The sequence below is a fragment of the Callorhinchus milii genome, unplaced genomic scaffold (assembly GCF_018977255.1).
Source record: "Callorhinchus milii isolate IMCB2004 unplaced genomic scaffold, IMCB_Cmil_1.0 Scaffold3, whole genome shotgun sequence".
Lineage (NCBI taxonomy): Eukaryota > Metazoa > Chordata > Chondrichthyes > Chimaeriformes > Callorhinchidae > Callorhinchus > Callorhinchus milii.
This window is the reverse complement of record NW_024704744.1, coordinates 66,928,530-66,953,527: the sequence shown is the minus strand read 5'-3', so window position 1 is coordinate 66,953,527 and position 24,998 is coordinate 66,928,530. Positions and strand designations below refer to the sequence as shown.

Below are 24,998 nucleotides of genomic sequence, written 5' to 3'. Positions count from 1 at the left end.
TGTACAGCTCAGTTCTGTTAGCAATTTGCATAATTTGATCTATTTATTTAGTATTTGTAGATTTCATGGCTGTCAATGTTAGAAGTATTTTCCTAATGTTTTTGTTACAGAGTTTGACAGTATCTCAATTGTAATCAAAGATGCTGACAATAGACAAGTGGAAGATATACCATAACTTTTAGGGGTGTTTGGTTTTAATCAACCAGAAGCTGAAAAGAAGGAAATTGGGCATTTCCTGTATTTGCTCAAAGGGTCGAGTGGTATTTCCTCCATTGGGATTTAGTTTGGTCTTTTGCTATTCATGTAAAAGTCAAACTTAAATTGTGACCTGAGGGAGAATATGGGATTTAAAAAGTGAATAATGCTTCCATTTGTTCTACTATTCCTATCTCTTCCTATTTTCAGGTCTCGGCTGAAGACCTTTCTTTTTGACCGCGCCTTCCTCCCCCTCCCTCTGGCTCGGCCCTGGAATCCGTTACTGTGAAGCGCTCTGAGACACCGTCCGGCTTGGAGGGCGCTATATAAATCCAAGTTGTTGTTGTTATTGTTACAATCTAAAATTGGTTGGCCTAGTGTTAATTTTCAGAAATAAAAGCCGTTTTAGAAATGTGCAGAGCTGGAAGACAATTAATCTGACTATCTGGTACTGTCGCTTCATAGTTTTTACCTTACCATCCTTTTCACCAACGAATGCCAGTCTAACTCCCTCTTGAATCAAATTTCCAAGGCAAACTTCTCCATAACTTCATGTATGCATAAAGTATTTGTTTATAAGATGGCCCTTCGTCCTCCCCTTGAGACAATTAATCACTGTTGCAGAGCTTTATACCATATTCAATATCTTTGATTGTGTTCTCTTTAGCATTTATGTTCCCAACGTTTTAACAGCCAGCCTCATGAATTTAGTTGTCAACATTAAATGGCACCTGCCACTTAGCAGTTCAGATACCTTAATGCAGCATCGTTTTTATAGTCAGCTTGTTCCTTTTTATTGGCCAGTTAGGTATGTACTTAATTTTAGAAATTGTGGCTCCAGTGTGGGTGACATAAAACTGAAAAGTACCTGTATGCCGTCAGTGTAAGGATTTGAATCTTTTACATGCATTACTATGTATAAGCAGCTAGTAGTTACAAGCATTTTTTAACAGGTAATCTAACAACTAAGCAGGCAGACAAGATTTTGATTTATCACCTGATCTGAAAACAGTGCCTTTGATGCAGTGCCCTCAACACTGACTGTCCAGAGCCTTGGGACGTCTTCCCAACGTGAAAGGCCCTATTACAAATGTAATTTTGTTGATGTTGTTCATCAGTACTGCAGTGGAGGATCAGCCTAGACTGAACAAAATGTCTTGATGGGGCTTCAAGCTTCAGACCCAGAGGTGAGCTTGTTGCCAACTGAGCCAAGCTGATGCTCTTACTTTACCCATGATGGAGGTAGAACAAATATTGTTTCCCAATGTTTCTTTATTCAGTGGTAGACCTCTTGCAATCGAGGAGACTAAACTCCTTGGGTGTGGGGGGGAGGGTTAAGAGTGTCGCTCCAAAGTGCAATGGAATGCCAGGATTGAGTCAGTCCTTTCTGACAGTCTTGATAGTCTGGTTCTCAGTACTCCAGGGCACTGCTGATGACACACCAGCCACAGCCTAGTCCATTGGTCATGGAGGGATAGACTGGCCGTAGGGCACTTGGCTCTGGTTAATCCTACAAGTCAAAACTCTAAAAGATAGGCTGATCCAAGCTGGACAAACAACGGGAAGCTTGCCAGCAATGCTGGTTTCTGACAAAAGGTTCTGACGAAAGGTCATTGACCTGAAACATTAACTCACTTTCCTCTCTTCATGGATGCTGCCTGACCTGCTGAGTGTTCCCAGCGACTTCTGTTGTTATTTCAGATTTCCAGCATCTGCAGTATTTTGCTCTCTGGTTTCTATGCTTGTTTTAGCTGGTTAAATTCCAACAATAATTTAACGTGCACTCTAGGCTTCCCAAGTCTTGGCTCTTGCCAGCCTTTGCCTAATATTCTGCGAATTAGGCAAGCAGGGTGTGTCCTCCAGGGAACGAGTGCGCATTCCATGCCAGAAATAGCAATTTCCTTGTGTAGGTAGTATACATGTGTGGAATTCAGGATACTTTTCAGCTTCTGATGGGTTTCTGCATAACTGTGCTTAGGACAGGAACCTGGCTGACCAAAAAGAATTAAGTTGGTTAGTGAAATGAATTGTCAGTTGATAGTTTGTTAAGATTGCTTGGTAGGTTTGAAATAAGCCAATGAAAAAACTAAGGTATCTGAGGGAGCCAAACATTGGATCTGGTCTTGTTAATTGATGCAATTTTTTAAATGCCAATTTAATTTCAGCTGTGAACATAAATATCTGTTGTGATTGCCACATAAAGATTGCACTCTTAAGCAAATGCAGGTCAACAGCTTTCCAAGGTTTTTCTGCTTGAAATCTAAAATGGTGACCGTGCTAATTTCTGCTTTAGAGTGTCAAACTGTCCTGAAACTTGGCATTATAATTGCCAGAACTACTACTTAAAGTGAAGTATTGTTGAAATTGAAAAAAATGTCTTGGGCATATAGGTCTTCAGTTCTGTTGTAGATCTTGTGAGAGTTAAGCTCACAGCAAGTGCACCTCAAATCTGCCTGGAATGCAATGTGAGTGCCAAGTTGCTCCCACGTGTTTATGAATAGTTTCTCTGTGGTGCTTGTTTTGGCAGTCAGCACAGCTGGTTTCTGTTGGGTCAGATGTAAGAGCTGGAACAGTGATCAATGCTAACAAGTGCTGTTAAACAATACAGTAGTTTATTCCAAACTGATGGTTGTGGGTTTGAAGTTTATTTTTTCCTTAAACTATTAAAAGTTGTGTTCTCACGGGGTATTATATAGCAAGATGCAGTGATTTCCGAGTTAATGAGTTGCCTACATGGACCTCCAAACTCAACATTTCCAAAATTCCTGTCGCTGACTGCATCTCTCCTCTCCCATCTCATCGGAGCTCAGTGGTTAGAGCACTCGCCTTGCAAGCGAGACACCTGGGTTCAATTCCAGGCAGGGCGAAACCTTGGGCAAGTTTCCTTACTCCACACACCTAATAATAATCCCTCCAAAACAATAATAAATTGTTCATTTTCAATCCACGACTGTTTGTGGGACACTGCTCTACGCAATTGGCTGCTGCGTTTCGCCCACAAATAACTGGTCACTTTACAGCATATTCTGTGAAGCGCTTTGAGATGTCTAGAATTCATGAAAAGCGCTATATCAAATGCAAGGATTATTATTATTTGATCATTCTCTAATTGTAATTTATTGCACTTTTAACTTTTATTCCCCAGTTGGTGGAATGCAGGGAGGGAGTTGGTGAATGTATTGGGTTTTCAATTAAAACTTTTATGAACTGTTAGTACAATTCATTTATATTGAGTTTGTAAGGCATATTATATTGACTCCCTGTACCATTATTACTCTGATTGTATTGGACTAGAAGCTGAGAATCCTATAACATAGAGGTTGAAGCACCCAAAGTAAGGTTTATTGAAGTCTGAGCTAATATGCTCTACGTGATGTATAGAAGGCCGTTTGGCCCATTAAACATGCTGCTAGTTCCTCCATATGATCTGAGTACTCAAAATCTCAGTTCTCTCCACGTTTTTCCCAATTCTCTTATGTTCCTCTTCAAATGTTTTTTCTTTTTTAATTATTACAAGAGATATGATTGAAGCAGCCCTTCGGCTCATTATGTCTTACCTTTATCACCTCAAACTAAGTAGCCACTTGGGCATAGTATTTCATATTCTAATAATTCTCTGTGTGAAAATTTCTTCCAACATTCTCAAGGCAAATTCTCAGGCAATAATTGGACAAATTCTCAGGTCATAACTGAACCAAACACTGGAGGAAGTAAAGAGAATTTGGGAATCTCTGGCTGTACGATATTCAGAGTATAGTAGTCTAGTTTATGTGGAGAGTAAATGTAATTGTTGTTTCAGCTGTTAGTACAGTTCCTGCCATTTTAAATTCTGAAGGGTCTTCATGGGTTGCGTTGTGTAAAAAAAAATCAAACTTTTCAGTGTGTGTTTTCCATTTTGTTAAATCCTTGAAGCTATAGCTGTTCGAGTTACATAGAATTGCATAGAATACACAGCACAGAAACAGGCCATTCGGCCCAACGGGTTTATGCTGGCGTTTATGCTCCACATGAGCCTCCTCCTGCCCTTCAACTAAACCTATCAGAATAATCTTCTATTTCTTTCTCCCTCATGTACTTATCTAGCTTCCCCTTAACTGCATCTATATTTTGCATTCTATATAATATATAACACTTTGACCTCTTCTCTTGCTTGAAACATGCAAATGCATTTCACCCCTTCAACTAACTCCACGGCAGAAGGATGTATTTTTTTTAAAAAGGTTTGACTCTTTCCTTTTCTTAACACCTCACCTTTCTTTCCCTCTCCCTTTCAGCATGGATCTTTTGCTACTACACTGAGTTTTGAAACTGAGATCAGATGAATATCTGGGCAATCTAAGGAATTGTGTTGATTGATGCTTGTGGATCATATAGACTTAACTGTTTTTATAAAATTCATATTTTTAGCAGGATATTCTTTTTGTTCTTATTTACAACTGGTGTATCAACTTCTAAAACTGCACAATTTTTCAGGGGATGGTGTGCTATTTTGCCTCAGTCAGCTGTCTTGCTTCCTCACTGATTTGCATTCTTCAGAGATTGGTGTTCCCTTTCAGAGAAGAGATTAAATTGCAAAATTGTCAAACATATTTTGAGTTCTTGATCTGAGAAAAACAACCTTTTTGGTCTCAAATCTGATACTTGGAGAACTTTGTGATTGAGTTTTGTCCATGATTGCGCATGCCATTTTCTCTTGTGATTGCATACTTCCCTGTGCAGGTGATGCATACGTGTAGGATGCAGGAATGCAAGACCAGTCAACCCTACATCTTGACACATGAGCTTCTGGTTGATATAAATATTTTTGAAAATACAACAAATCTTGATGTTTTATTGATGATTTGGTATCTGTTAATTATACAGAAAATGAATTGCTATATAATCTATATTGCTTTATCTTGTGTGTTATTGTACTAATATTGATACAGTGCTTAGTTCAGTGAAATGCAAGTGTAAAGAATGTGTTACAGCAGCTTTTCATTTCTTACAGCAAAGCCAAATTCGTTCTGCCTTTAACATTTATTTATGCACCATGTCACAAGGAACATGGGGAGTGGGTTAGTCTTAAGTTACCGGCTCTCAATAGCTCCTGTTAATTATCATTCCATACCACTGCTGGCATGTGTACAAGGAAGTAGTGAGCTGGCCTCCAGATACCTCCAGAGCTTTTCTCTCAATAGTGATCGGCAATAGAGAGAGCTGAAACTCTTATTGTAATTGAATGGAAAGAAGTTACTGTAATTGGTGCTGATGGATTGTGGGTGTTCTCTCTTTCCCACTCCCCCTCTCAGATCTTACAAAATGCACGAAATGGTAGGTAGGAAGAAAAATGGATGTGAATGGTGAAAAAAGAATCTAAAGACGTACAACAATTGAGTCCTGTAGCTCAGTGGTTAGAGCACTCGCTTTGCAAGTGAGAGACCTGGGTTCAATTCCAGGCAGAGGGCGAAACCTTGGGCAAGTTTCCTTACTCCACACAGAGCCTATAATAATCCCTCCAAAACCAAAAACAATAATAAATTGGTCATTTCCAATCTACGACTGTTTGTGGGACATTGCTGTGCGCAATTGGATGCCGCGTTTGCCCACAAATACACAGTCAATTCACTTTACAGTGTGTTCTGTGAAGCGCTTTGGGACGTCCTCCCGACATGAAAAGCGCTATATCAAATGCAAGGATTATTATTAATGAAAAACATTATGGTTAAATAAGGAGAAAACTGTACTGAAGCTATGAACAATGGTGGGCAGATGCAAAGTGCTTTAGTTTTGAACAAGAGAGGCAGCAAATAGAACCAATGGAATGCGTGATCCATTCGGTGAGTTTTTTCACGTTGGTGTTTGCTCCTCTAGGAATCCATCAATCCTAGTCTCAATTCCCAGCTCTTTTCCCTGTACTCTCTAATATACTTCCCCTGCATATGCTTGTCCAATTCTTTAAATGTCCCAACTGACTCTGCTTTGACATGGCATGGATGAATGACTGTAAACCACTTTTTTTTTATGCCCTTGATCATCTTTCTCCTCCTCCACCCCTCTCGGCTCCCACCTACAACTCGGGTGCCAAGCCAGGATTGTTGACTACATCGTCAGGATTTGAACTCGTAATCTGGATTTTAATTGCCATTCAGTGGGATTTCTGCATTGTTGGCCGGATGGTCATTGAACATTCCATGGCACAGTTTCAAAGTACAGGATGTTAACCATTTTGTTAACGTGGCATGTGCCATTAAAAGCACGAAGTACATCGAAACTTTACCAGTGTTTCTTACTAGTAAACTGTACAACAATAGAATGAATCTACACTTTGTAGTTTTTTTGAATGTAATAATACTGTCATTATTAATAATATAATTTTTTNAAAGAACTGCTCTGGTTTATTTTCCAGGATCTGGAGTTCCATGGTGTAATGAGATTTTATTTTCAAGATAAAGTAGCAGGCAATTTCGCAACAAAATGCATCAGAGTATCCAGTACTGCTACAACACAAGATGTCATAGAAACACTTGCAGAGAAGTTCAGACCAGATATGCGAATGTTGTCCTCTCCAAGATATTCACTTTATGAAGTCCACGTTAGTGGTGGTGAGTTCCTTGATTTAAGAACTTTATTTTTCAATAAATATATGGAGCGATACTATGGACTGAAAATTCTGCTGAAGAACATCCCAAGGCACTGGACAGTCTAGAGCTTTCACCTGAGCTGGAGGGGGAGGGTTGAGGCAAGAAAAACTGTACGGATTGCAGCTGTTCTGCAAACCTTAAAGACCCATTAGTCCTATAAACTTATTTGTCCATGATATTGAGTTCAGGTTCGACACTATCTCAAGCCCTTGATTTCTGTTGATATTGTAATCCAGCAGCATAATTGGCATTGAAGGATCTAGTCCTTCTCTGGGTATGCTTTGAGAAGGTGAGCTCTGCTGTTAAAGAATAACTGTTATATAACTCTGCTGTTATAGCACCTATAACGTCAAACGACTCAAAGTGCTTCACATATTAAGAGCATCAATTGTAGGCTCAAGTAATCTGGGGAAGGAGGTTTTTAACAGTCAGAATGGACTCTTGCCTAACAGCAGAAGTGCAAAGAGCTTTGAACAAAAGAGCTTCAAAGGTAATCTTGCATGCAGTAGTACATATAATTTTCCATTATTTCATGAAATGAAGTGTTGCAAATTGTGTTTACAGAGGAACGAAAACTTGATCCAGATGAAAAGCCTTTGGTTGTGCAATTGAACTGGAACAAGGATGATAGGGAGGGAAGATTTGTTCTGAAAAATGAAAATGCCTTCCACCCACCAAAGGTAAATTCTGCAGAAAACCTCTAAGAACTTTGCTAAATTCAAAGATCCTCTAGCTCAGTGGTTAAATGCACCACGTGGTATTCTGAGTGATAGAGTAGGGAGATCCAGATTGAACATTTCTTCTGTACTGAATTAATTCTCCTCAGCCACATGGTTGGTGGTAGTTGGATATGGGGATTGAACTGCCATTTGTCACAGTACACTTGCACAAGGGATTAGAGTTGGTGAAGAATTTCTCCTTCTGATTGTTGTTGGTGAATGGGTGGACTTTAGGTGAAGACAATAAGGACTTCAGTTCTGTTTCTCCTTTATTTCAATATTCATGTAACACTTGCTGCTTAAGCACACACACGAAACAAGGTTTACTAGTGATGTAAATTGGGGCTGCCATTTCTCCTGCAACTGTACTGCAGAATTCAGTTAGCTTGAAGTGGGAAGACAAGGTGAGAAAATTAGGTGAAACCTGTTCAGAGGAATTGCGCGGGATCTCCTGGAGTTGAATTTTTTTTATATTTATGTCTTAGTTTAAAATAAATTATTATTCATAGAAGTATCACTTGTGTGCCCTTGACTTTATCTTTAAAACTGGTTTCCTGTGTTTGCAAAAGATCACCCCATCTTAAATATACTTTTGTTCAATTATAAAATTCTTTATTTGTTCAGTAATGAGAATGAAGCCTTGATATTCTAGGAATACATTTAATATATTTGACCCAATGGAACTGATGGCCTTAATTGTGGTGTATGATGATTTTTGACATTCTCTCACAATTGATTATTGCAGAGGGGATACAAATTATTTTCACATCTGAAGATTTAGTTAGCTGACTCGTATCGTATCTGAGAATGTGGTAGAGCTATTGAGCGATGTAGTGTATTGATTGAACTAAAACAGACGATGGTTTTCTGTTTTTAAAAAAAAACATGTTATTTAAGCAGTTGTAATACTTATTTAATTGCAGAAGTCTCAGAGCAACGGTCCAGAGAAAGAGGGAGTAATCCAGAATTTTAAAAGGACACTCTCAAAGAAGGAAAAGAAAGAAAAGAAGAGGAGAGAAAAGGAAGCATTAATGCAAATACAAGATGGTGATGAGAGGTCTATTTCCAGGGATGACGGGTAAGCAATTTGGGGGTGAAAAAAAGTGGTGTATGGGGGCGAAAAAAGAAAAGCAACTTTCTGTTAGATTAAAGGAATCTGAGAAAAGGCTCAAAAGGTTTGAGTCTTCCATTAGTAACCGCAATACAGAATATAATCAGCATGGAAGAAATGATAGAAATTGTTTAGATTTGCATTGAATATACCACCTCTATTGGGTGGGAAAACACAGAAATGGTAGATTCAGTTCCAAGGCTAACTAAAAATAGCAAGTTTTTTTAATAAAATGCAATGAGCACAATGGTTTATTTTTAATATGAGAAATGTAATGCCTCACTGTTGATTTTTATTTAATTTTAAAAAATGGCAGAGTAGTTGACATCCCACTCATTTTACCTAACTTGCAATTACATCTCTCGACACTGATGCAGCAGGAAGGAATAAAAACTTCTGTAGAGATCTGAAATTGAAAGGTTGATGGCTCATGAACGAAGGTGTGGTCCTCACTTTTTGAAATGTTTCACATAAAATGAGCAAGATGGATGTCGTCTGCTGCTGTACAGGAAATCTGTAGTTTTTGTTCTGGAATGGCTTCAGTAGAGCAGGATAATGAGCCTGATGCACACCCTGTCTAAATGGTTTCAGATTAAATGAAACCAACACAAGTTCATTCAGTACTCCCATCATTACAGCTGTAGTATAACTGCAAGTTTTTTTTACATTTCATAGTCTCTCATAATATGTCATTGTAGAACCTGTATTTGTGTCCTAGAATGTTTGGATATTATGAGCTAATCTTTACTTTGAAAATCCAGGTATGGATTTGGAGGCGAGTCCTATGAAGCAAAGTGTAGCTAAATTATAATAAAGACATGATACTATAATGCATTTTTGGCTTCAGCAACACCTAAAGTAATTTGGGTGATTTCAAGTTTTTAATTATCCCGAGACTTGAAGTGTATGTTTTGAGGATTCTTTTTGGGGTGAAAGTGTCTCAAAATAATGACAGGTATTCTACTAAAGTGCAATGTGGTGTTAGCACCTACAGTATTAATTATTAGAGGGGAGAAATAAATAGAAATTTTGAAAAGAAAACTGGGGTGGGGGGGAGAGAATAGAAAAATGCTAAAATTTAGCTGCTTCGTGGGAGTTCAAAAAGATTGGTAGGAATACAGTGGCTGAAATCTTGGTATGCCAAAGAATAATGGGATGCAAATTAAGTTTCACATTAACTCACCGACCCTCAACTGTGGTCATGCCCTCGACCTTGTTATGACTCACAGCCTTGACATTTCCGACCTTAGCATAGTGGACAAGGCTATCTCGGACCACTTTCTCATCTCCTTCTCCTCTCACATCCTTCTCTCCTCCACCAAGCCCTCAACCATTCTCTACCGCCCATGGAAAAGACTACCTCCTGAAACCCTCACAAAGGCCCTAGCATCCTCAAATATCCTATCCCTCTGGCCTTCCACCCACGGAGATCCTGAAGCAGCCCTATAGCTGCTCTATGATCGCCTCTCTTCCACCTTCAACTCCCTCGTCTCCCTGAAATCTAGGACCGTCTCCAAACCCACCCGATCCCTCTGGTATAACAGTCATCTCTGCTCCCTAAAAACCCAAATCCGGCTGCTCGCGCGCAGATGGCAGAAAACTGGCCTGACAGCTCACCGCCAATTGTGGCTTGAGCATCTCCACAGCTATCGCCGTTCTTTGACGCGTGTGCGAAAACGGCCTTCTACTCCCAACATCATCTTGGAGGCTAAAAGCAATCCCCAAATCCTTTTTCCCACCATCCACTACCTCCTCTGTGCCCCCCTCAAGCCTCCTCAATCTTCATATCTAATGCCAAGTGCGAGGAGGTCATGGATTTCTTTTTATCCAAAATACACAACATCCGCCAGGCAGCCTCATCCTCCTGCCTCTTGTCACCCCCACCACCTCTTCGTCCCCCTCACCCTCCCCATCATCAGCTCCTACCACGACCCCCATCCTACATTCCTTCCTCCCCGTCCCTCCTTCCTCCCTCTCACCCACCATCACCTCAATGAAACCCACCACCTGCTGCCTTGACCCCCTCCCCACCAACTTGCTGGTCACCCAGCTCCCCCTCCTCTGTCCACTACTGGCTGATGTCATCAATCAGTCCCTCTCCTCTGGATCAGTCCCTTCCCCCCTCAAAACTGCTGTCATCACCTCCCTCCTCAAAAAAACTTTCCCTCGATTCCTCAAACCCTATCCAATACCGCCCTATTTCTAACCTGCCCTTCCTTGCAAAAGTCCTAGAAAGCGTTGTTGCCAATCAACTCCGCGCACACCTCTCCTCCCATTCTCTCTTCGAGCCCCTCCAGTCTGGTTTCCGCCCACAGTACAGAGACTGCGCTTGTGAAAGTCACAAATGACATCCCCACAAATGACATCTGTAACCAGAGCTCCCTCTGCCTCCTTGTCCTCTTGGACCTCTCCGCGCTTTCGACACAGTCGATCACGCCATCCTCCTCCACCGCCTTTCCTCCGTCATCCACCTCAGTGGGACCGCACTCGCCTGGTTCGAGTCCTACCTCACAAACCGCCAACAGTATATCTGCATAAACGGCTTCTCCTCCCGCTCTCACCCGGTTATCTGCGGGGTACCCCAAGGATCCATCCTGGCCCCCTCCTCTTTCTGATCTATATGCTCCCTCTTGGAGATATCATCCGCAGATATGGGATACACTTCCACATGTATGCGGACGACACCTAACTATTTTTCCACCTCTCTTTGTGACCCCCAGTCTGTCAGTCAGTCTGTTCTGTCAGCCTGCCTGTCAGACATCAGGAGCTGGATGAGCGCGAATTTCCTTTAGCTGAACGAAGCCATAATCTTTGGCTCTCATCAACGTCTAAAATCACACTGTTCTCACCTCTTCCACCTACCCGACCTCCCCCTAAAACTCTCCGAACCCGTTCGCAACCTGGGCGTCAGGTTCGACTCCCAATTATCCTTCCTCCGCCACATCCGGTCCCTCACCAGCACTGCTTTCTTCCACTTCCGACGCATTGCCCATCTCCGCCAATACTTCACTCCAAAAGCCACTGAAACCCTGGTCCATGCCTTTGTCACCTCTCAGCTGGACTATTCAAATGCCCTCTTCGCCGGTCTCCCCTCCACTACCATTCATAAAATCCAGGTCATACAATACTCTGCCGCCCCCATTCTTACCTGCACCAAACTCTGCTCCACGATTACCCAGTCCTTGCCAGACTGCACTGGCTGCCTGTCCCAGAAAGGATCGACTTCAAGATCCTCACCCTTGTCTTCAAATCCCTCCATTCCTCTGCACCCCCTACCTCTCTGAACTCCTCTCTCCTCACAACAGTGCCCGTTGCCTTTGCTCCACTGGGTCTGGCCTCCTCTTTATCCCCCGAGTCCTCTACTTCACCATCGGCGGCCGTGCCTTCAGCCACTATGCCCCAAGGCTCTGAAACTCCCTTCCTCACTCCCTTCGCCTCGCTCCCTCCCTTCCCACTTTCAGGTCTCGGCTGAAGACCTTTCTTTTCAACCACACCTTTGGTCATCTTCCTCCCCCTCCCCCTGGCTCGGCCCCGGGATCCGTTACTGTGAAGCGCTCTGAGACGCTGTCCGGCATGGAGGGTGCTATATAAATCCAAGTTGTTGTTGTTGTAAATTCCTGCATACTGAGTTCCCTTCTGTTGTGTTGGTGTGGAAAAAGCAACAGCTGTGGTCCAGTTGCTTTCCCAGGAGGAGAAACAAAATTGATTGCTCTATATTGCTGTAATCCAGAATAGATTGCTCAGAGCTATAGCTTTGGAGAGACCAGAAAATGAAAGTTTGCCTTCAAATTAAGGAGGACCCTGCTATAAAATACCATGCTTGAATGCGAATTTGCTTATAATATGGGTATCCTGTGGACCTGCAGTTGCCAGAAGTTGGTATGCTTCTGGCATAGATTGACCAGTTTCCTGTGCAGGAAGCCGATCGCCTGTGTAAGCTTTACTTGAGCTAGAAATGCTTGTTTTTTTTAAAAAAAGGTTAGCTAACTTCCTGCTTGCAATGGCCTACTCTGCACTATTTGTGACTTCAGCAGCGATCTGTTGACCTGGAAGTGGGAGCGGTGGTCACTTTTATTTTTCACATGCCTAGTCTGATGCAGTTTCTAATTTTATGGATCCAAAACTATGTTCCAGTCAGGTCATTCTATATAAGGGTGTTAATGTTGCATTGATACTTCCAATTAAGCCAAAATAGAGAAAAACTTGGCTCATTGCATTTCACCCACAAAATACAGTCAAATACTTTACAGTATATTGTGTGTAGCTCTTTCAGTTGTATTGACGATGTGATAAAGTGCTGTATCAAATGCAAGTACAGTGTAATCCGCTTTTGCCGGACTCTGGACATCAGTTAAATCTTAACAAAGCACCTGGCCCTAGTTCATTTGTATACTTATCTTTTAAATATGCCGGTTGATTTGGATGAAAATCCGGTTACACCAAGCAAAATGCCGCGCTGGTTCCCGCTGAATGTACTCTCGGGTCTTCTGTGTGTTCATTCAGCCACGAGGGTCTCCGGGTTGTAGAGTGGAGGAGTCTAATTGCGATTGGCAGCGGGCTCCAGTCATTCATAAGTGGGTGGAGGTGGGCTGTCAATCAGTGGGGGAGGCGGAGGAATGGGGAAGAACAAGGAAGGAAAATCGCGATTGATTGACAGCTGAGCTGCTTGTGAATGGGTGGAGTACATCGATTCACAAGCGGCTGTCAATCGCCTCAATGCCACTGCTAATTGTAGCTTAGTGGTTGGAGCATTCACCTTGCAAGCAAGAGGACCTGGATTCGATTCCCGGGTGGGTCAGGGCGAAATCTTAGGCAACTTTCCTTACTCAATACACCTCTGTTTACCTAGCAGTAAGTAGGAACCCAGTTGTTAGGCGATTGGCGGATCGCTTTTCCGGGTGTAATAATCCCTTCAAATAAAAAATAAACATAATAATAAGTTGCGTCACTCAATCCACAACAGTTGTAGAGCACTGCTCTGCAGAATTAGCAGCTGCGTTTCGCCCACAAAGTAGACAATCAATTCACTTTACAGTATATTTTGAGATGTCTCAAAGACTTGATATGGGGTTATATATAATATTAGGATTATTATTTCAGCTAATGTCCACAACAAAACTACATTTATATAGCGCCTTTCACATTGGGAGGATGTCCCAAGGCGCTGGACACCTTAAGTCATGCAAAAAGTCCTTCCCCAATGTGTCCGGTTTAACCGGCTTCCACTATATTGTTATTAAATGGATTGGCAGATGGCAGATATTGGGTAGCTGCAATTGGAATATGGTTGTGTTACTGGGGCCCTGTTTAGGTAGAGTACAGTGCAGTTTCAATAGGATGTTATCAGATATGAGATGATTGACTTATGACAGAAGCTTGCTCAATTGGGGCTTTCTCTATAAGCAGGGGAGATTACAAAGTGATATGGTTGAGGTCTTTCTTAGGTTTGACAGGGTGTGACGATGTAAAAAGGGAAAACCTATGTCTTTTTATTGAAGAGGGGGCAAAATCTTAGGATTGTTGGCAGAAAATTATGGGAGTTTAGAAGGAATTTCTTCATTTAAGAGTTGTTAGGGTTTGGGATCATTACCAAAATGGCTTGAGGCAATAAAATCATTCAAAATGAGACTAGATAGGCACTTCGGCCGTAGTACTATTGTGGGGAACTATATGGGGAAAGCTGGAAACTAAGATTGATATTGAAGGGTGACTTAGAAAATTGCGTAGGAGCACATACCTTTTTTGTGCAGAAAATTTCTGTTCGTGCTGTGTACTTTTGAGACTACCACACACCTAAAAAGAGAGCACAATACATTTGTGTATCTTAAGATCTTGTGCTCGCCAGTGCACATTGCTGTTGCTTTTATTGATTATATTCAAACAGTTTGTTTCAGAAGTTCCCTTTATTTTTTGTTCTAGTAAATTTTGTTGAATCTCTGGCTAACTTTTTTCCTCTGTCCTTTTGTTCCCCAACCAAAACATTTTTGAAACTTTTTTGACCTATAGTGAATACTCAAGTTCACATCTGGCAGCAGAGGTATACAAAGATATGCCAGAGACTAGCTTCACCCGAACAATATCTAACCCTGAGGTGGTTATGAAACGCAGGCGGCAACAAAAGCTAGAGAAGAGAATGCAGGAATTCCGTAGTGGTGATGGACGACCAGATTCAGGTAACTTAAAACTATTCGCGTTTTATTAGTTGAGTTATACACACAGGTTTCATTCCTTCTGAGATACTTGAACCATCATTTTACCTGTGGAACAACAATTTCAGTGGAATGTATAGATGTGAGGGAGAGATGTTTTCTAGGTATTCTACTTGGTTCTTTTAGCTAAGCAATTTGTTCCTTAGTGTTTTCTTTTGAATTGGGTGTTTTTTTCAGTTAAATTTGTGGTATTTAATATTTATTTTCTAATAGTGGAGTAGCTTTATTCCTGAAATGTTTGATTTTGACATCACAGTGGATCTAAAAATAAAGCAAAACTATTCAGTACTGTGAGATATAAATTTCCTTGAACCTGTTTGAAGTTTTATGTTAAGCATGAAAAGAGATACATACAAGTTTGATCTAAATACTTTTTATTTGGGGATAGGTGGAACTCTTAGGATCTACGCAGATAGTTTAAAGCCAAATATACCATACAAGACAATCTTGCTGTCAACAACCGACACATCAGATTTTGCTGTTATAGAAGCTCTTGAGAAATATGGACTGGAAAAGGAAACCCCAAAGGAATACTGTATTGCACAGGTATGTTTGGTTTCTGTTCCTTGTATTTCTCATTGTGTGTGCTAGTGTATTGTGCTAGAATAGATTTGTTAAAGTATCTTTCAGTGTTTGTTTCTTGTCTGCTGGATGTCATACCCATAAAAATCCATTGTTGTGCTCTTAAGTTTCTTAAACCAAACTACTGAGTTCCACACATTTAAATTTGTCTGGAATGGAGTCCACACTCTCCCAGGAGGAATGTACTCTTATATATTCCTGTGGAGTATAGGCTCAGGTTGGACTCCAGGCTTGGGGATTCCAGAGTATGAATTGGGTTTACTGCTGGAGTTTAACAAGCTAAAACTGGCAAGACTCTAGTTAATGCCTTCCAGCAGCTGTCATCAATGCTTCTGTTGAGGAAGTTTCCAAGCATTCAAAGGAACATTGCTTTGATCAAAGAACCTTTGCACAAATTATTTTATAATCCTATGAATTAAATTTTCCAAATATGTCATATGCCCATTAAAATGATTTGATTTGATGCGTGAGATTTTTATTTCCCTAAGGTGATTGTGTACTTTCTTTAAACCTTACTACTTATACCATGCTCCCCTTGGTAACATCCTTTCTGGGTACCAGAGATGCAGTAATCTTTGAATTTGATATAGCTTCTTTCGGGAGAACATCTCAATGCACTTCACTGGATTCCGGTCAGTGAGGCAGGCTGTCTGGCTATTTTTTTAAAAAATGAAGGATATTGTTTTATAGCAGTATTTGTAAGCTCATATGAAACAATTGATTCATTTTTTCAATGAAAAATATTTAGATTTTAAATAGCTACATTTGATTACAAAGCAGCATTGTGCCCTTCAAATGCTCCCTCCTCAACACTTCATTGAACTGAGTTCAAATTCTCAACATGGGTCTTAAACTCACATACGTCTGACTCCCAAGGTGCAAGTGCTACCGAGACAGGCTAACATCACAAGGTTTGCATTTAATGTAAAGAAGACTACTATTACTGCAGCATCTGAGTTTTACAGACAATAATATTCATTTATGCATTAAAAACCCAGTTATTACATAGTGTAATTACCAGTTAAACCATAGGAATTAAAGTTCAAGCAGCTTTTAACTGACAGTTTGAACCCTGAGATGAAGTTACTGCCTCGTCATTATTCTTAGCTATTTCTGGTTTGTAACATTCTGTGGAGTTCATGGGTGAAGTTTTTTTTAAAAAAAAACAGCTGCAGAAGTCATAGTGATCATTCAATAAACAGGCGCTTCATGCAATTGAAACTAAAGGATTAAATATTAGGACCATTATCTAGAAATTTGCTTTAAAAAGCAGATTAAATTGATATAGGGAGAAACAAAAGGGATTAAATGTCATCAGACCAAAAACAAATTTGCCCATTTAATTTGAGTTTCGGTATTGAACGATACTTTGTCTGGGCAGCCAGTCTCAACAGTGTGCTGGATAGAGTTGCGTTTTACCACCAGGAGCCGACTGGATTCATGCTGAGTTCCTGCTCCTCGTCCTCCAGCACCCTCTATTGGTAGTAGGTAGCAGCTGAGTGAGGAAAGGTTCAGGCTTACTGTGGTTGCTCTCTATTGTGACCAACCAGATCTTTTCTGAGCTGGACCTTTTTTTTGAAAAAATAGTTTGGTATTTTGAGGATCTGGGAGGAGGGTTAAAAAGAAAACCAGACATTTCTGTGGTGTGCTTGAGTTGCTTCTATCTATGGGTGAACTGAAAATATAATTACAAAATCAACAAGCAAATCATTTTGATTATAATAATAATGGCATTGATCTAGCATTGTTAAGGCAACAAAATGTCTCAATGCAGTTTCAGGAATTACTGTAAAGTGTAGTGGCTCTGTATTTGAAGGCAAACACAGCAAGCAAATCCCACAAACAGCCTCATGCTTGTATACACAATGGAGAAAAAAGAGCACACGACAGACACTCAACTTTGATCCCATGTTCCTCAAATTTCTCCCTTAAGAGAAAAAATACAGAATTCTGTGATGGCCACAAGAATGAGGAATAATGTCCTAATTGACCATATAGTTGAAAACTGTTCTCGTACCAGAGATTCTTCCCAGTCGGCTCCTGTTAATTTTGGAAACCAAAGTCTTAATAGATAGGGAGTACTAAGTTGGGCAAGCAGTAGGAAACTGACCAGCAGTCCCCTCAATGGTAAGCTTTGTGGTTTTATTTAAACTTGAGCAGTACCCCAATGAACACTTTGCGTCCCCAGGCCTTGGCTCTTGCAAACTTGTGCTTAATACTGGCTGGAATTAGGTACATAAGTGGAATTCTTTCTGGTTTGAATACTCTTAAGCTTGGTAATGGGTTTCTGCATCGCAAAAAACCTGCCTAATTCAAAAAAAACTGGATCGAGATTTTCGTTTTATAAAAAATTATTAGAATAAATATGGACATACAATTTTAAAATAGGAATTCATAATAAACCAATAGCAGGAACATCACTGGATAAAAATGTTATCCATAGTTTTGTTTCACAAAAACAAACTCCACTGACCTGAGAAAATGCAAAAAACAAGTTGGGCGGCTGAGCTGGAAAAATCAGTTTAGATGACACCCTGCATTTTGGTGAAGGAAAGCTGACCAACTGAAAACTATCACTTGCTTTATTAAATTAGACCAGCAGGAGAAGCTGGGATCTTAGTCATGTTGAAATGTTATTTCTCTTGTCTGTTAAGGGTAGGTACTGCTCAGAAAAACTGGTACTTTGAACCTACCCTTCACCAACCTGTCCACTCCCTTCATTTGGCAGGCACTGGTCTACTCCACATCCTCCACCTTCCCTGCCCCACCATTGGGAGTCAGGCCTTTAGCCTTTCTGTCCCCACTCTCTGAAACTCCATCCCTATGCCCCTCTGCCTCCATCCTCCCTTGCCTGTTTCAAGGCCCGTTTCAAGACTTTCCTCTTCAACTCTGCCTTCGCTCATCTTCCCACCCCCAGCCCTCTTGCCCTCCACCCCTGTTGATTCCAGCCCCCAGTTCCAACCTTTCACAGTCCAGTGCCTTGGGATGTCCTCCCGACATGAAAGGTGCCTTGTAAATGCAATTTGTTATTGTTGTTCGTTCTAAATTCATGAGTACATGTTATAACGTGAAGATGGCCTTATCTGTACTGGATATTAAGGAATTGTCCTTGTCTTAGGCTGACTAACGGTGTATATTTTTTCGATTGCCTATCTGTTTGTTAGTATTAAGGGATACAGGGCAAGGGCAGTAATTGGATTTGAGGTACAGATCAGCCATGATCTTATAGAATGGTGGAACAGGCTTGAGGGGCTGAATGGCCTACTGCTGTTTGTATGTTGAACTCTTTTATAAAAATGCATATTTCATTTGGTTTTCTACAAACCAAACCTGGGGAAGGGGAAGAGGAAAGAAAGCACCTAACATGCCCCACCCAATAACACCTGTTTGATTTTCCCCTTGAAAAATAATAAAACTGACAGCACTTCGGCTGTATATTGTGTTTATTTTGCTTTAAAGTAGCTTCTTTCTTGAATACTCCACTCTGTTTTTGACAAGTTTCTTCAATACTCACCAATTTTCCTTTATGATGCTAACTATCAGTAACTGGTTTTATAACTATTGACTTGTCTGAGACTAGTCTTAAGTATCCTGAGGTGAATTTAAGTTTATCCAGTACTAAATTGTTTGCACAATCTTCATTGTGGACAAAGTTCAGTCAATTGGAAGTCTTTTTTTGTGTGAATCTTCATTTAGGTAGTTTTACCACCTGGTTCACACCATTCTGATGACAAAGGAGTTAAAGAGATTATTCTTGACGATGAGGAATGCCCACTTCAGATTACTCAAGATTGGCCAAGTGACAAAGGTGAGTAAAGGATCAGGTTATTTGGCATTTACATTCAGATGGTTTTAAAACAATATTAAACTTTGTTCCAGTTAATGTTGCAACTATTTTGAGTTTCCAAAGTACTGTATATAAAATGGTAGCCATGCAATTACAGTACTTAAAAGGTTGAAATCACCTTCTCAATCATGGCTTTGGCTGATCAGGATTAAGGACATGGAACATTGAAACTGATTAGGTTGCTAACAATAAAGGTATAAACTTTATACTCTTCTATTGGAATAATTTGCCTCGAATTAGAGGAAGAGTCAGCAGTATTAAATTTCACTCTTCACTTCAAGCTCTTATCCCCTGCTCCAGTAGTACATTTCTTTTATATTTATTTCCCCAATTTTTCATAATTCTGTGTAATGCTAAATGTTTCTCTATCAATACAATTTGCCAGTAATTATTTTTAAATAAATATCTAAAAAGGAGTATAGGGAGAGGGTAGGTAAATTAGACTGCTGACTCTCTTAAGAGCAATCCTTTCAGGCACAATAGGCTGTAAACTTCTATGGTTCTAAAGTGCCAATGTACAGCCTTAACTCACAACTGTCTTACTCAAAGGCTGGAGTTCTATCGACTGAGCCAGACTAGTGCGATAATTGTCTATTCAAAGAAAAGCTTTACTGAATTGATGACTTCGTTTTGGCTGCCTCCTATTACGGAAGTAGATTGGACCCTACTGTTGAAGCATAGTCTCTGTTAAAAGAATATAACTACAATCTCCACTTATTCTCTAGCAAATAATACTAGAAAGCTTAGTATTATGAATAACTTAATATTTTGAGAATTAATTACTTAAACCATTGTAAGAACAGTGCTTCATTTTTAATAATATACTTGCATTTGATACAGCGATTTATCACATTGTCTCAAAACCCTTCAAGATATGCTGTAAAGTGATGTGACAGTGTATTTTGTGGGTGAATGCAGCAGCCAATTTCTGCACAGCAATGTCTCAAGCCATCTGAGTCACTGGCCTGGGTGCAAACATTCAGACACTGCCCCGAGTGATGGGCGGTATATAATTGCAAGAAGTTGTTGTTATCCCACAAACAGCCATGGAATGAGTGATCATTTTTATGTAGGGGATTGTTGGCTGAGACACTATATAATGGAATGGTGTATTTGTATATAGAAAGTTTTCAAATTGTTTTCTTAATCAGTCATAATAGTTTAATAATGAGAAAGGCCACAGTATTAATGTTAGATTCTCTTATTTTAAATTCTCGTTACAGGTACTTTAGTTTTCCAGTTAAGGAAACGACCACCTGATTATGTGAAGGCAAAAAAACAAAAGGAGATGGATGGGAAGCTATTAAAAGGGAGAGAGGGGAATGATAATTCATCATATGGCACTTCAATGCCTCCTGAAAAACTGCCTTACCTTGTAGAACTGAGCCCCGGTAAGAATTGCATCCTACCAATCCATAACATTTTGGTGGTTTCATTTCAACCTATTTTCTTGCAGTTAAACATTTTAGTAAATGGTGTTTGTCTGTCCCCTCTTTGTATTTGGAACTAAGTGTTTTTTGTTGTAGAGTTGTATATCTTTGTTAATCAGATTAGTGACTGATCTAAATTTGAAAGAAATCAGATTTAATGAGCACTATGTTTTGATTCCAGAAATAAATATTCTATTTGTAGAAGAAATGTCGAAATGAATTTATGCAATCCAGCCAACAATACTGTAATTAAGATTGTTTCAGAATGCAATTAGATTAGTGTTCAAATTGAAATCATGTTTCTTTGAACAAAATTGCCTAGTTTATCTGCTGCTTCTTCAATTTTAAAAACAAATCAAATGGAGATTTTCTCTTGTCTTTCTCAAATTTACCCATGGCTTGATTTATCTCTTGTACCCGTTAATCAAATTAGAATTTTTATATTACCAGAATTGGTCATTTTAGAGTGATGACCTGGCATCATGACCAGATATGGTAAATAGCTGTTTGATGTTGCATTTTGTACACCTGAACTTCAAGAATGCATTACAAGAACCACCAATTTGTTTTACTTTCGAACCAATTGCTTATTGCTAATTGAAGGAACTTCCCCTATATATATATATATAGAGAGAGAGAGAGAGAGAATAATTACTACTCTTGAAAGTTTATTGCCAATCAAAAGAAAATATTCTATTCCATAGTAACATGCTGACTATATCGGGAGTATTGCAAATTACGCATTGTTGGAAGGATTCTGTTCAGCACAACCTTTCGCAAACTTAAGACAAAGTAAAATGCTCTGAATCAAACTCCAGTGGAATTCAGCTGGTCTTTGGCAGCATTTATACTCCACACGACACTTTCCCCAGGAAATGCTGCTACCGACAAGTTGAGCCAAATGGCCTGTTCTTATGCTGTAACTTTTACTGTTTAGAACCATGAATATTCAATTAAGTTAAAATTAATTATTTTCAAGGGAGCAAAGTTTTTTTCATTTCATTCTCATTGTGATCTGATAAACCAGTACTATATTGAAAAATTGTTTTTCAGATAGTTCATCAATGGTGTTGAAATGCACTCACTGTCACTGTTCTGTTTGTCAGGTCAGATCTTCAATTCTGGCATACTGGAATATTGAGCATCTGACTTTGTGTAGGAATTGTTTCCTCTGTTATTTAAAGTCTCTGGAAATACTACCATGAATGAGGCATGTTATTTAGCTGGTGTTGTAAAATTGTGGGCCCAGCATCCTATGACATATTTAATATTACAGTTTCACCCGAAGCAAAGTTATTTCTGCAGGTGCATTTTGCAACTGTTGGAATCTTCCATTTTTGATCTAGAATATTTAGTTCTCATTGGTAACCTTGTATATTATTTTCGAAAAGGTCTTGGAAATCACTTTTGACTGCTTCTCTCAAGCTCTCTTTGTGATCTGATTTCCCTTTCAGCTTGTATGTTTAATTTACTTGTATATGCAACTATGTTGTCCTTTTAGCTCTGTTCAATTTGATTTACTCGAAGAGTTAATGTGCATTGGAGTCGAGTGGATTTCACAAACTGGTTCTGAGACAGCGTTCTAAATTCAAGAAATTGAACACCTAACTGACCCAGATTAACTACAAAATGAAATAATATGAATATTTGATTAATGGTTGTAGCAATATTTCTAGAATGAACTTAATAAATAGTCATAAAAACAGAAGTCACTGGGAACATGCAGCAGGTCAGGCAGCATCTATGGAAAGAGGAAAGTGAGTTAATATTTCAGGTCGGTGACCTTTCGTCAGCGACTTCTGTTTTATTTCAGATTTGTAGCATCTGCAGTATTTTGTCTTTTATTTAAAAAATAGTCTGTAGAATAGTCTGTGTGAAGGGAAGAATGATGTCAGTGGCTTCATTTGTGGCACTATATTTTCACATACCTGCTTATCTAATCCATTAAAAGCAAGTGGGTTTATTTTTTGTGCTACATTTAATTTTGTACTAGAGCTTCCAAGCACAAATATAATGAACCATACTGGTCATACATGAATTTCTGTAATAGCCTTTGACATTGGAGAATATTTGTCAGAAATTTCTTAAGGATATTTGGATGGAAGGAAGCTCTTTTTGCATTTCTGCATCATTTAAAGTTTGAGAGGTGTTCATATGAATAAAAGCCCTTCGACCCGTTTGATCTCATTGTTCCAGAATATCCATACTTCCAATTTGCATCAAACTATTTTAAAAATGAGTGCTGGGCTCTACCACTTGTGTTATAATTCATTTTAGCTATTCATAATCCTCTGTAAAGAAGTAATTCCCTTCACAAAATCTCCCTTCACAGTCCTGTGCCAGTTCCCTTATCTTGCTTTGTTGGTATAGGACATACATTTAAGACAGTTGTAAAAAGCATTAGAGGAGGTTAAAACATAGAATTATCAGTTTTGTTGAAGCAAAGTCCATAAATTATTTCCAAAGGGACTTGAATGCTTGTAGAGGAATAGTATTAAGATTAAACTAGGTAACTTGTGAATACAAATGCTGAATTCAAGTTTTTAATGATCTTATTCCATGTCCTGTTTTCCTGTCTGTATATTATCATGTATGTAAATATGTTTTGTGCTGCTTCTGATCTTTCAGTGTCTCTCAACATTTCCCCTTTCTTCCTGATCTGCCTTGAGTAGATGATAGACCCCCTGCTTGACCTAACAGGTCTTATAATTCTACTTGGGAAGACCGTGCCCTTCAGCGTCTTGGAACGTCCTATTATACATTGTAATTTTTGTTGTTATAGTGACCATCTTTTGTGAATCGGATTTGTTGGAACTAAAGAGAATCAATTTGATTTACAAAGTAGAGGATGCTTACTATACAAAAGAAAGATACAATCTTTCTTCTCCCCCATGTTTTACTCAGCTCTCCCAAGACTCGCATGTAACTTGCTCTATCACTGCTTCAGTCAAGCCATCTGCTTAGCATGTGTGATAGCAGCGCAGAATCAGCATGTCCTCTGTTGTGGAGGAGAGCTTGATGTCTGCTTGGTAGCTTTTTATAGCAACCCAGGTGAAATTGACACTGCAGCAGAATTGCAAAACACAGGCACTCATCACCATTCCTGCTGTTGTACGTCAATGATCCCAAACTGCTGCCCCACAAAGGAAAGCCACTATACCATTGTCTTTTTGCTCTGAATTAAATTTCAGGTGACTCCAATTATATGATTCCCCCCTCCCCCATTGATCTGGCTGAATTACTGTGATTGTTTTATTTGCAGATTGAGATACTAACACTTTGATTAGTAAGTTACCTTAACTGCAATATAATGCACTAACAGTAAAGGGTCTTCACTCTGAAATTATTAAACCTGAATAACGGTTGGACGAAGAAATATCTGAGCCTTCAGGAATTGGGAAGGGAAGAACAATTGGGTCTTTAATTAAATTTGTCCATCTAACTGTGCATTAAAAGCGGATGTAGCATTTAGTGTACATTTTTGTGTCTTAATAGCTTGCAATTTGCTTTGCAGACGTTAATCAGATTCTTCTAGGCAGTCTCCAAGAACATTTCTTGTCCTGATTTCACTGAAATGTATTTAAGTAAAAATACTCTTTAATGAAGTTGGTAGAAATGCACGTGTTCTCCTACTGCAATTTCACAGCTTCCCTATCTTCTCTTTCCTATCCTACGCATGATCTGCATGGTTTCTATCCTGCTGATCTCCCTTCACCTGGGTCCTGTGCATGTCTCCTTACCCCAGGGAGAAGGAATCACGTTGCCTACTACAACTATTATCCATGTGAAGGTAAATGCACATAACTTTGTTTGCATGCAGTTTTTCAAAAAATACAAGTAGTTTATTTGAGATATAGAAAATGGTCTTTCCATAGAAAACGACAAATGTCTAATTCTAATGGATTTGCACTCACTTTTGGCAAATTTGCATTTTGTTTAGCTAGCATCTAAGATGGCCGCTATAATAAGAATAGCGGTCACAATAGGGAAAAAAGCTGTTTTTTTAAAGGATGATTGTTTTGAAAGTATTGGTGGCAATTTTAACCTTCAAGCTACCCCAGGTACCACAGAAGGAAAATATCAGTCAGATGATTGTGATAACAATTCCCTCTCCAGTCACATCAACATTCATCTAAACTCAGACACGATGGAAAGCAACTTCAGCGGAAACACACTCAAGGAACATTATCACCATAAATAAGTGTCTTCTGAAGATGAAGTTAGAAAGATTGGAAAGGGTGAAAACTCTTGCACTAAAAAAAAACCTGTGGGTAGTTGCAGC

At 39.6% G+C, this 24,998-nt stretch overlaps 1 protein-coding gene across 1 annotated transcript in view; it reads left to right on the top strand.

The window, feature by feature from the left end:
* The window catches only part of afdna (afadin, adherens junction formation factor a), an 81,440-nt gene that overhangs the window by 15,943 nt on the left and 40,499 nt on the right, over nt 1-24,998 (top strand). The window contains 8 exon segments of the mRNA XM_042333709.1: nt 6,584-6,779; nt 7,383-7,498; nt 8,461-8,615; nt 14,655-14,821; nt 15,246-15,403; nt 19,136-19,247; nt 20,510-20,677; nt 24,462-24,506. Coding sequence (XP_042189643.1) covers nt 6,584-6,779; nt 7,383-7,498; nt 8,461-8,615; nt 14,655-14,821; nt 15,246-15,403; nt 19,136-19,247; nt 20,510-20,677; nt 24,462-24,506 — 1,117 coding nt within the window.